Source organism: Bubalus bubalis, chromosome 9 (genome assembly GCF_019923935.1).
Source record: "Bubalus bubalis isolate 160015118507 breed Murrah chromosome 9, NDDB_SH_1, whole genome shotgun sequence".
Classification (NCBI taxonomy): domain Eukaryota; kingdom Metazoa; phylum Chordata; class Mammalia; order Artiodactyla; family Bovidae; genus Bubalus; species Bubalus bubalis.
Window position 1 is genome coordinate 70,221,904 of NC_059165.1, and position 14,098 is coordinate 70,236,001.

Genomic DNA, 14,098 nt, shown 5'->3' on the forward strand with positions numbered 1-14,098 from the left:
GAAAATTAGCAAGGTAACACAAACTTTAAATGATACAATGGACCAATTAGACCTAATTGATATCTATAAGACATTTCACCCCAAAACAATGAATTTCACCTTTTTCTCAAGTGCACATGAAACCTTCTCCAGGATAGATCACATCCTGGGCCATAAATCTAGCCTTGGTAAATTCAAAAAAATTGAAATCATTCTAAGCATCTTTTCTGACCACAATGCAGTAAGATTAGATGTCAACTACAAGAAAAAAACTATTAAAAATTCCATCATATGGAGGCTAAACAACACGCTTCTGAATAACCAACAAATCACAGAATAAATTTTAAAAAAAGAAATCAAAATATGCATAGAAATGAATGAAAATGAGAACACAACAACACAAAACCTATGGGACACTGTAAAACAGTGCTAAGGGGAAGGTTCTTAGCAATACAGGCTTACCTCAAGAAATAAGAAAAAAGTCAAATAAATAACCTAACTCTACACCTAAATCAACTAGAAAAGGAAGAAATGAAGAACCCCAGGTTAGTAAAAGGAAAGAAATTTTTAAAATTAGGGCAGAAATAAATGCAAAAGAAACAAAAGAGACCATAGCAAAAATCAACAAAGCTAAAAGCTGGTTTTTTGAGAAGATAAATAAAATAGACAAACCATTAGCAAGACTCATCAAGAAACAAAGGGAGAAGAATCAAATCAACAAAATTAGAAATGAAAAATGGAGAGATCACAACAGATAACACAGAAATACAAAGGATCATAAGAGACTACTATCAGCAAGTATATGCCAATAAAATGGACAACTCAGAAAAAATGGACAAATTCCTAGAAAAGTATAACTTTCCAAAACTGAACCAGGAAGAAATAGAAAATCTTAACAGACCCATCACAAGCATGGAAATCAAAACTGTAGTCAGAAATCTTCCAGCAAACAAAAGCCCAGGACCAGACGGCTTCACAGCTGAATTCTACCAAAAATTTAGAGAAGAGCTAACACCTATCCTACTCAAAGTTTTCCAGAAAATTGCAGAGGAAGGTAAATGTCCAAACTCATTCTATGAGGCCACCATCCCCCTAATACCAAAACCTGACAAAGATCCCACAAAAAAAGAAAACCACAGGCCAATATCACTGATGAACATAGATGCAAAACTCCTTAACAAAATCCTAGCAAACAGAATCCAACAACATATTAAAAAGATCATCCATCATGACCAAGTGGGCTTTATCCCAGGGATGCAAGGATTCTTTAATACCCACAAATCAATCAATGTAATACACCACATTAGCAAATTGAAAGGTAAAAACCATATGATTATCTCAATAGATGCAGAGAAAGCCTTTGACAAAACTCAACACCCATTTATGATAAAAACCCTCCAGAAAGCAGGCATAGAAGGAACATAGCTCAACATAATAAAAGCTATACATGATAAACCCACAGCAAACATTATCCTCAATGGTGAAAAATTGAAACGTTTCCCCTAAAGTCAGGAAGAAGACAAGGGTGCCCACTCCCACCACTACTATTCAACATAGTTTTGGAAGTTTTAGCCACAGCAATCAGAGAAGAAAAAGAAATAAAAGGAATCCCGATTGGAAAAGAAGAAGTAAAACTCTCACTGTTTGCAGATGACATGATCCTCTACATAGAAAACCCTAAAGATTACTAGAAAATTACTAGAGCTAATCAATGAATATAAGAAAGCTGCAGTATATAAAATCAACACACAGAAATCCCTTGCATTCCTATACACTAACAATGAGAAAACAAAAAGAGAAATTAAGGAAAAAATTCCATTCACCATTGCAACAAAAAGAATAAAATACTTAGGAATAAATCTATGTAAAGAAACAAAAGACCTATATATAAAAAACTATAAAACACTGATGAAAGAAATCAAAGATGACACAAATAGATGGAGAAATATACCATGTTCATGGATTGGAAGAATCAATATAGTGAAATTGAGTATACTATCAAAAGTAATCTATAGATTAAACACAATCGCTATCAAGCTACCAACGGTATTTTACAGAGAACTAGAACAAATAATTTCACAATTTGTATGGAAATACAAAAAAAAACTCAAATAGCCAAAGCAATCTTGAGAAAGAAGAATGGAACTGGAGGAATCAACCTGCCTGACTTCAGGCTACACTACAAAGCTACAGTCATTAAGACAGTATGGTACTGGCAAAAATACAGAAATATAGATCAATGGAACAAAATAGAAAGCCCAGAGATAAATTCACACACCTATGGAGACCTTATCTTTGACAAAGGAGGCAAGAATATATAATGGAGAAAGACTATCTCTTTAACAAGTGGAGTTGGGAAAAATGGTCAACCACTTGTAAAGGAATGAAACTAGAACACTTTCTAACACCATACACAAAAATAAACTCAAAATGGATTAAAGATCTAAATATAAGACCAGAAATTATAAAACTTCTAGGGGAAAATTTGGGCAAAACACTCTGACATAAATCACAGTAGGATCCTCTATTCCCACCTCCCAGAGTAATGGGAAAAAAAAGCAAAAATAAACAAATGGGACCTAATTAAACTTAAAAGCTTTTGCACAACGAAGGAAACTATAAGCAAGGTGAAAAAAGCAGCTTTCAGAATGAGAGAAAATCATAGCAAACAAAGCAACTGACAAAGAATCTCAAAAATATATAAGCAATTCCTGCAGCTCAATTCCAGCAAAATTAACAACGCAATCAAAAAATGGACTGAAGAACTAAACAGATATCTCTCCAAAGAAGACATACAGATGGCTAACAAACATATGAAAAGATGCTCAACATCACTCATTATCAGAGAAATGCAAATCAAAACCACTATGAGGTACCATCTCACACCAGTCAGAATGGCTGCGATCCAAAAGTCTACAAATAAATGCTGGAGAGCATGTGGAGAAATTAAGGAAACCCTCTTACACTGTTGGTGGGAATGCATACTAGTACAGCCACTATGGAGAACAGTGTGGAGATTCCTTAAAAAACTGGAAATAGAACTGTCATATGACCCACTAATCCCACTGTGGGGCATACACACCAAGGAAACCAGAAGTGAAAGAGACACGTGTACCCCAGTGTTCATTGCAGCACTGTTTATAATAGCCAGGACATGAAGCAACCTAGATGTCCATCGGCAGATGAATGGATAAAAAAGCTGTGGTACATATACACAATGAAATATTACTCAGCCATTAAAAAGAATGCATTTGAATCAGTTCTAATGAGGTGGATGAAACTGGAGCCTATTATACAGAGTGAAGTAAGTCAAAAAGAAAAACACCAATACAGTATATTAACGCATATATATGGAATTTAGAAAGATGGTAACGATGACCCTGTATGTGAGACAGCAAAAGAGACACAAATGTATAGAACAGTCTACTGGACTCTGTGGGAGAAGGCGAGGGTGGGATGATTTGAGAGAATAGCATTGAAACATGTATATTATCATATGTGAAACAGATCGCCAGTCCAGGTTCGATACATGAGACAGGGTGCTCAGGGCTGGTGCACTGTGATGATCCTGAGGGATGGGATGGGGAGGGAGTTAAGAGAGGGGTTCAGAATGGAGAACACAAATAAACCCATGGCTGAATCATGTCAATGTATGGGGAAAACCACTACAATATTGCAAAGTAATTAGCCTCCAATTAAAATAAATAAATTTTTAAAAAAGAAAGAGAATATTTTCCTTTTTATTTATGCTCTTAATATGTATTCACAACCTGCCCAAATAAAACAAACAAAAGTGTGAATTCAGCAACACTCTGTTGTTATTGAATTGATTCTGTGAGTCCTAGATTATGAAAGAAAGCACACATATGGTATGGAACCAAATGAATGTCTAGATACTGACGCACTTACCAGAAAGTCTGGACTCAATACTGCAATTCACAGAGTTGAGAGGCACATCTAATTATTAACTAGAGTGGCTGCCTAGGAATTAATCTCAGTAAAGGCCTGTATAAAAAGGCATTACTGCTTCAGGTTGTAATTGTCTCCTATTACTGCTGCCATGAAATTAAAAGATGCTTACACCCTGGAAGAAAAGCTATAACAAACATAGAGTACTAAAAAACAGAGACATCACTTTGCTGACAAAAGTCTGTATAGTCAAAGATATGGTTTTTCCAGTAGTGCTACGGTTGTGAGAGCCAGACCATACTGAAGGCTGAGTGCCAAAGAATTGATGCTTTTGAACTGCACTGCTTATGAAGATTTTGAGAGTCCCTTGGACAGCAAGGAGATCAAACCAGTCAATCCCAAAGAAAATAGACCCTGAATACTCATTGGAAGGACTGATACTGAAGCTTCAGTACTTTGGCCACCTGATGCTGTTAGGGAAATTAAACTTCCCTTGTAGCTCAGTCAGTAGTCTGCCTCCAGTGCAGGAGAACTGGATTCCATTCCTGGGTCAGGAAGATCCCCTGGAGAAGGAAATGGCAACCCACTCCAGTTTTCTTGCCTGGAGAATCCCATGGACAAAGGAGCCTGGCAGGTTACAGTCTATGGCGTTGCAACAGTCGGACACGACTGAGAGATTAAACAAGAGCACGTGCGCACACACACACACACACAAAAAAACACACACACACTCACATACACACACAGTCTTACTTAGGCTTCAGAGACAAAGCAGAGCAGGCGTCTGACTTTGCTTCTAACCTGCCTGGAAACTGCCCTGACTGGGAGTGACTGAGAGTGACTGCATGCTGTGAGTGCAAGACTTTCAGTACCTCACATAAAATGGGGGAAGAGTCTTGAAATTGTTGAGCCCCTGAAGGGGACCTGGCCAACCAAGCCCCAGGCTTAACAACATTCCAAGTTTTACAAGACAAAACAAACAGAATTAGCATGAAACTAGACTTGCAATAGATATTAAGAAGAAGTGGCAAGATACACAGAAGAACTGTACAAAAAAGATCTTCATGACCCAGATAATCACAATGGTATGATCACTCACCTAGAGCCAGACATCCTGGAATGTGAAGTCAAGTGGGCCTTAGAAAGCATCACTATGAACAAAGCTAGTGGAGGTGATGGAATTCCAGTTGAGCTATTTCAAATCCTGAAAGATGATGCTGTGAAAGTGCTGTGCTCAATATGCCAGCAAATTTGGAAAACTCAGCAGTGGCCCCAGGACTGGAAAAGGTCTGTTTTCATTCCAATCCCAAAGAAAGGCAATGCCAAAGAATGCTCAAACTACTGCACAATTGCAGTCATCTCACACGCTAGTAAAGTAATGCTCAAAATTCTCCAAGCCAGGCTTCAGCAATACGTGAACCGTGAACTTCCAGATGTTCAAGCTGGTTTTAGAAAAGGCAGAGGAACCAACCAGAGATCAAATTGCCAACATCCGCTGGATCATGGAAAAAGCAAGAGAGTTCCAGAAAAATATCTATTTCTGCTTTATTGACTATGCCAAAGCCTTTGACTGTGTAGATCACAATAAACTGTGGAAAATTCTTCAAGAGATGGGAATACCAGACCACCTGACCTGCCTCTTGAGAAACCTATATGCAGGTCAGAAAGCAACAGTTAGAACTGGACATGGAACAACAGACTGGTTCCAAATAGGAAAAGGAGTATGTCAAGGCTCTATATTGTCACCCTGCTTATTTAACTTCTATGCAGAGTACATCATGAGAAACGCTGGACTGGAAGAAGCACAAGCTGGAATCAAGATTGCTGGGAGAAATATCAATAACCTCAGATATGCAGATGACACCACCCTCATGGCCAAAAGTGAAGAGGAACTAAAAAGCCTCTTGATGAAAGTGAAAGAGGAGAGTGAAAAAGTTGGCTTAAAGCTCAACATTCAGAAAACAAAGATCATGGCATCTGGTCCCATCACTTCATGGGAAATAGATGGGGAAACAGTGGAAACAGTGTCAGACTTTATTTTGGGGGGCTCCAAAATCACTGCAGATGGTGACTGCAGCCATGAAATTAAAAGATGCTTACTCCTTGGAAGGAAAGTTATGACCAACCTAGATACCATATTCAAAAGCAGAGACATTACTTTGCCAACAAAGGTCTATCTAGTCAAGGCTATGGTTTTTCCAGTGGTCATGTATGGGTGTGAGAGTTGGACTGTGAAGAAAGTGGAGCACTGGATAATTGATGCTTTTGAACTGTGGTGTTGGAGAAGACTCTTGAGAGTCCCTTGGACTGCAAGCAGATCCAACTAGTCCATTCTGAAGGAGATCAGTCCTGGGTGTTCTTTGGAAGGACTGATGCTAAAGCTAAAACTCCAATACTTTGGCTACCTCATGCAAAGAGTTGATTCATTGGAAAAGACCCTCATGCTGGGAGGGACTGGGGGCAGGAGGAGAAGGGGACTACAGAGGATGAGATGGCTGGATGGCATCACCAACTCAATGGACATGAGTTTGAGTAAACTCCAGGAGTTGGTGATGGACAGGGAGGCCTGGAATGCTGTGATTCATGGGGTCGCAGAGTCAGACACGACTGAGCGACTGTCTGAACTGAGGCTTGCAATTTGGTCACAGATTGATGATGATATCAGTTTGCATCTGTCCTGGGATTATAAATGGGAGACCCAAATTGCAGTCTTTGAAGTCTCACCCATGGAGTGGACACACTGCCTGAGACCCTTTCCCAATTGGAACTGTAGATGTCCTGTGACATGGGACTTCCCAGAGCTGATTGAGTCTGAATGTTGGTCAAAATCCAATATGGTGAGGTATCTTTTGCTCTTTCTATTTCTCCTTTCTTTTAATGTTAGTATATTGAAAGTAAGCTAGATAATTCTCTAATAAATATCTGTATTATTTATTTGTATATAACAAGTGGCTTATTTTGTTAACAAATCCTGTGAACCTGAGATGAAAGTGAAAACTTTCTGCAAAACAGATGCAAAGAGCTGACTCATTGGAAAGACCCTGATGCTGGGAAAGATTGAGGGCAGGAGGAGAAGGGGGAAAAGGAGGATGAGACGGTTGGATGGCATCATCAACTTAATGGACATGAGCTTGAGCAAACTTGGGAGTTAAGGACAGGGAAGCCTGGCCTGCTGCCATCCATGGAGTTGCAGAGTCAGACATGACTGAGTGACTGAACAAAAACTGCTGTAACAAATTATCACAAACCTGATGGCTTAAAACAATGCAAGTTTATTACTAACATCTTATAGTTTTAGATACTAGAACTCTGAGTCTCACTGGGCCAAAATCAAGATGTTGACATAGCTGCATTCCTTTCTGTAGATTCTAAAGAAGATTCAATTTCTTTGCCTTTTCCAGCTTCTGGAGGCTACACTCATTCCTTGGATCATTGTCCCCTTCCACTGCTACAAACAAGCAATAGCTGTTTGAGTTTTTCTTATGCTGCATCACTCTGACACTGTGCTGCATCACTTCTGCTTCTCTCTTCTACATTTTAAGAGCATTTGTTCATCTCCCCACCTAGAAACCTTGAATCACATATGCAAAGTCCCTTTTGACATTTAAAAATATAGTCAAACTTGGATATCTTTGGGGGCCTTTATTCTGTTAATACTTGTTTGCATGCTCAGTAGCTCAGTCCTGTCCAACTCGTTGTGACCCCATGAGCTGTAGTCCACCAGGCTCCTCTGTCCATGGGATTTTCCAAGCAAGAATACTGGAAAGGGTTGTCATTTCCTCCTCCAGGGAATCTTCCCAACTCAGGGATTGAACCCACATCTCCTTTATTGGCAGGAAAATTCTTTACTGCTAAACCATCTGGGAAGCCCCTTATTCTACCTACTACCCATATATTCCTTGTTATAAAGCCAAAAAGGGAAAATATCTAAAGATTTAGGAATATAAGAATATTTAAATAAATTTACTGCTATAACCTTCTCATCCTTGCCCCAACATCTCAGAAAATGGCAAAGATAACCTTCCTTTCCCTATGTCCATGAGATAACACATGGTAATCATCACAGTGCTTTCTAAATTGCAAATTTGTCTTGCTGTTTGTATTTTGGTAAGTCTTCTGGCTCTGTTATGATTCATACACCATTAATAGACTGCCACATCTTTCCTGCAGTTCAACCCAATAATTATGACTGATATGTAATTATTGAAACCAGGAATGGTTGAAGTAAGAAACTTCCAAAGGAAGAATCTGGACTTCCAAAGGTATGAGAATCTGGGCTTAGTTACATCAGCTGATTAGGTTTAGAGGCAGAGCAGATCCCATCAGTATTTTTTTTTTAAATGAGACACAAGTAGTCCACAGTACAAATGGAAAAAGACTTATTAAAATGGTCACTTGGGTGGAAAAGGCTAGCCTAAATGACTGCTCTAACAGACCTTTGGAGAAAGAATAGAACTATAAAGACTAACTGATTGTCTGATTGTTTTTGGAGCACATAAACAGAGAATATGATACTTTAAATTTGTGGTTCAAGAGCTGATTAAAGGACCAAGGAAACTTCCCTAAAAAAAATCTTATTTTACCTTAGCCCACTAATAAGAGAAGGGAATTTTTTCCTATGTCTATGTCATAGTGTGTTGAAGGGGTCCATAAATATATCCAATGAATACCACCATGACTTTAAAACAAGGGTGAAAGCAGATATGTTGACCAATTTGCAGTAGCATTGTATAGTTTCTCCCCAAATGGCTCTGGTCCAAATGGAATGTAAACTAACTAAAAAAAGCAATAAAATAATTATTGACTTTAATATAAAAAAGATGCAGAACCAATACAATATTGTAAAGTAATTAGCCTTTAATTAAAATAAATGAATTTAAATTTTTAAAAAAGATGCAGAGGTGGTAATTTTGATAACTTTTTAACTTAATTTCCCTTTTTGGCCTCAGTAAATGTGGCTGGGTCTTGGACATTTTCACAAACTTAATTAGATAACTTCAGTTGCATTTACTGTTGCAGATGAGGTCTGTTAATTCACTAAAGCAGTGCATTGGCATATATTTAAATACATTTGCTTTCATGAAGAGACACCAGTGCTACTTCATTTGTGTATTTCAGGGCTTTATCAATTTCTGTCTCTCTGTCAATATCTGCTTTGCAGGAACATTGATCATTTCATATATCTGCAGGACATAAAAATAATCTGCTATATAGAGGACATAAGGCTGATAGATCCTGGTGAACATAAAGGGACAAGTACCCTAGAATACTTCAGATATATAGTTTGCCATAGGAAAATGAAGGAACCTTCACCTTGGTGAAGTTTTGGGGGGTGGGGGTGGGGGGGGGTAGTAGCCTGACTTATTTCAGGATAGCCCCACCTCAATGCAGAGAAAGCAATGGCACCCCACTCCAGTACTCTTTCGCCTGGAAAATCCCATGGATGGAGGAGCCTGGTAGGCTTCAGTCCATGGGGTTGCTAAGAGTCGGACACGACTGAGCGACTTCACTTTCACTTTTCACTTTCGTGCATCAAAGAAGGAAATGGCAACCCACTCTAGTGTTCTTGCCTGGAGAATCCCAGGGAAGGGGGAGCCTGGTGGGCTGCCTTCTATGGGGTCGCACAGAGTCAGACACAACTGAAGCGACGCAGCAGCAGCAGCAGCAGCCACCTCAATCAATTTGCATCTACTCTTCCTGTAAATAAAAGTAGCACAATATTTGGTGAATCTCAGGATTTGCGTTGGAGTTGGGCTCAAAGGAATAGCAAGAGGGCATCACTATAGATCCCATAAACATTAAATACTTAAAATTTTAAGTTTAGGACCTCAGAATTTTAATTAAAAAGGATAAGTTTGATGAGAAATTTAACTTGCAAAACTGACAAGATGAAACAGAAAATGTGAATAATCTATAACTACAAAAGCGTTTGTGTCTAGAAGTGAAAAAATTTCTTACAATAAACATTTTCCTCAGATACTTTTCCCTAGAAAAGTCTACCAAAGATTAGAAAAAGTAAAATAAAATTCGTCATACAGAAGCTCCTCAAAAGAGTAGAAAGTTTCCAAATCTGGGTCAAACACCAGCATTCCAGATGTATTGAAACAGGATAGCATCAGACAATAGAGCAATGGTCAACAATTGAGGATCCAAAGAGTAGAGTGTGGTGTCAAATAAATGAAGGAAGGAAGAATTTCAGGAGGGAGATGCTGAGAAACATTTTCAAGTGCTAGAAATACAGTGATGGAGATTAAGTTTGAATGTTGTCCTTTAGAGTCTGTAGTTACATATGAACAGAGACATTCAACTTTTTTTAATGTGATCCACACTTAAAAGTATATTTTATATCCTGGTTCAGTATAACCATATACATATATAAAATAAAAATAATTCTCATATAACAACTATATGTGCAGTGCACTATGATGCTCTTTAAGCATGTTATTCTAATTATGGCTGTGATGCAGTCTGGTAAAATGTATTGTTTCATAGTCCATTGAACATGCTTAATGGAACAGTAGTACCAGGAGGAAACTACTCTGAGCTTAGACTGGGAAATGCAAAGTCCCAAATAATGAGGCCATACAATTCTTTCAAGAAGGTTGACTGTAAGATGAGAGGACAGTTGAAGCAATAGTGATAAGAAAATGTGAGTTTTCTTCATAATTGTTCATTTTGAGTAATTGCATGATTACTACAGTGGTAAAGAATGTGCCTGCAAATGCAGGAGATGCAGTGTCAATCCCTGGATTGGACGGATCCGCCAGAGAAGGAAATGGCAACCCATTGTAATATTCTTGCCTGGGAAATCCCATGGACAGAGGAGCCTGGTGGGCTATAGTCCTTGGGGTCACAAGGAGTCAATACAACCAAGCGACTAAGCGACAACACCTAGATACTATATCAAATGGAGTAAATGCCTTAAAAAAAAAAAACACTCAACAGCAAATAATATGAACCTATTTTAAAACTTCAATATATAAATTAAAATTGGCATAGTTTGGTTAATTCCTTCCCCTAGAAATCTATAAAATGCTGCCAGAAATAAATCATGTTCAAATACTACTGTAATATAAAGAATAATGAGATCAGTTTTGTGAGACAAAAACAAGTAAAGGACCAGCACATCCCTATAAGGACTCCAAGCAGAATTTCCTCCAACTAGAACATAGTATCAGAACATCAGCTAATTTGTATGTTTACAACATCCCTAGTATGAAAAATATTATGAAGCAATGACTTACTTTTCTTATCTTGACCTTGATTTTCTATCTCAAGTGTAGTCACTTCCTGCCTACAAAGGAAAAAGATAATAACATGAGACACTCCAGTTCTCTGAAGCCAAAGTTGCACTTGAAAGAAACATTTCATTGCCCTTAACTTAAGCTCATTGCTAAATTTATAGTTCAAAGGTTAAATAAAATTAAATACTTGTTTACTCTTCTTTCAGAAAAACCATGAAATATAGTTAATGCTGTATTGTATAATTGAAATAGGCTCTCACATATTTAAAAGGTAAATATGTGAGATGATGGATGTTTTAATTACATCAGTGGGGCAATCCCTTCAAAACATATACATAAATCATCAAGTACTCTCTAATTATCTTAAAACTTTGTCTTAAAATTTTATTTTTTAATTATACTTCAATAAAGGTGAAAAAAGGAAAACTACACAAATCTAAGAAAAGAAAGAAAAGTAGAGAGCAAATTCCACAAATGCCAACAAAGTATTTTATGAATTTATTGTACTTAGGAATTACTAAATTGTTTAGACCACATATATTGTATATTATCATATATATGAAAAGCATATGTGCAATATAGTGAAACTAGGCATGACCCAAAGGATAATATTAAAATTCAATTTATTTCTCTACTTTATCTTTAAAGATAAATCATAAGTTCTAGAAATTATAATTACAAACTTGCAGTGACAGATATTAAAAAGTATGGGCTAGTGATGAAAGAAATAAAGATTATCTCTACAGCCACACAATTCCACACCACATAACAAAGAAGAGACAAAGAGGGGGTGAAGTTGCCAACACAACTTTTGTTTCCTTTTCCTAGACTCTTAAACTTGAAGGACAAAATCGAAGTGACAAAGGATACAACCTATAATGATATTCCCAACTCAAAGAGGGTAATGCATACAAAACAGACATGTGCTCAGAGCAGAGGGAAGAAAATATTTGGTGAGGAGGCAATCTGAGACAACATACTAAAATCAAAGCCTGAGTCTTAGATTATCTCTCCTCTCCCAAAAAGTGAAAGAAAGTGTTAGATGCTCAATCATATTTGACTCTTTGTGACCCCGTGGACTATAGCCCACCAGGTTCCTCTGTCCATGGAATCCTCTGGGCAAGAATACTAGAGTGGGGAGCTATTCTCTTCTCCAGGGGATATTCCCAACCCAGGGATCAAACCCATGTCTCCTGCATTCTAGGCAGATCCTTTACCGTCTGAGCCTCCAGGGAAGCACTCTTGCTAAACCAATGGACAAACACACACACTACTTTATCTCACAAATGACCTGCTTGCACAGCAAGGGCCTAAGCACAAAGTTGCACACACATGGACTGAATTTTATATATATATATATATATATATATATATATATATATATATTAATGTAATAAAGACAAGTAAAGAACAAAAATTATGTTAATAATTTTGTTCATTATAATACATGGAGCAGGAAAGTGGGTTAGCATAAATCAAGGGGGGAAAATTGAAAGAAATGGCAAAGCTCAAATCTTTTAGAGAAAGTAAAATACTATTAAAAGCATGGAAAAGTAAAAAAACAAAAAAACAAGCAGTACCATAAAAAAAAATACTTGAGACTAAAAAGTAAATGATAGAAAATAAAGAGGTAGAGTGGTTAGAAATACAATGATAATTATGACAAAAAAGAAATCTTAATATCACATAATTGCTATTTCAAGACATGAGAACCAAACAATTAAAACAAAAATATCCAAAGACATTTTTAAAAAATAACTCCTGAAATGACTTGAATCTTAAAATTGATTTTATGGGTGAAAAAAACACAAATCATAGGGAACATTGATGTGTAACAGCTTCTAAACTTCAAGAATAATGAATCCTGGAACATCCATGAGAAAATATTACAGATATAGAATGCAATCAGAATATTAGTTCAGAAACATCACAAGATATTTTTTACCTCTTCTCCAGCTACAAAATGTAAAGAGGAGTTGCAAAGAGTCACAGTGAGCATAGCCACTCCACTATTTTTACATTTTCCTTTGTGTAGAGAAAGCATAGCTGAAACTTAGGAAATGACTGATTCCTCAAAAATTATTTCCTGTCACCAACAAACATTAAGGTCTTCCTCTCCATCCCCCATACCTTCACACTTTGTAAGAATAGAAAGGGTCATCTCAGAGACAGAAAAACAGACCTTGAGATGAAATGATTAGGAAAGGGGTTGAGTGCAAAGATAAGAAAAGCTCATGACTGACAAGCAAGTCATGGCGTTTCTGTTAATCTAAGCAGTGGCAAGATAAGAGTGTCCAGATATAGATTGCTTTTTCACTGCCTTTTTTTTTTTCCATGAGTGTCTTGTCAGGGTTGGGCAACTGATAGGCACTAACAAGTTCAAGCAGAGGTTAGAGCCTTCACAAGCACTTGGTCTATAGAGGAAGATGGAATGTAAAAAGCCAAACTAACAATATAAAGTTACAAGTTAAAAGAAAGGCATAGAAAAATATGAATCGATGCTTTCAAATAGTGGTGCTGGAGAAGACTCTTGAGAGTCCCTTGGACTGCAAGGAGATCAAACCAGTCAATCCCAAAGGAAGTAAATCTTGCATTTTCATTGGAAGGACTGACACTGAAGCTGAAGCTCCAATACTTTGGTCACCTGATGCAAAGAGCCGACTCATTGGAAAAGACCCTGATGCTGGGAAAGATGGAGGGCAGGAGGAGATGGGGGCAACAGAGGTTGGATGGCATCATCAACTTAATGGACTTGAGTTTGAGCAAACTCCAGAGATAGTGAAGGACAGGGAAGCCTGGCATGCTACCCTGGGGTCACAAGGAGTCGGACACAACTGAGCAACTGAACAATAACAAAATATAAAGAGAGGGGCAGTGTAGAAAATCAACGTGGTATGGAAACAGCATTCTTACATAGTCTAGTCAAGGAGCTCATAGAAATCATAAGAGCCAGCATCTCCAGAAGA

At 37.6% G+C, this 14,098-nt stretch overlaps 1 protein-coding gene across 1 annotated transcript in view; it reads right to left on the bottom strand.

Annotated features, from left to right (window-relative positions):
- The window catches only part of GCSAML (germinal center associated signaling and motility like), a 50,814-nt gene that overhangs the window by 9,854 nt on the left and 26,862 nt on the right, over positions 1-14,098 (bottom strand). The window contains exon 3 of the mRNA XM_025292844.2: positions 11,133-11,182. Coding sequence (XP_025148629.1) covers positions 11,133-11,182 — 50 coding nt within the window. The remainder of the gene's footprint in view (positions 1-11,132; positions 11,183-14,098) is intronic.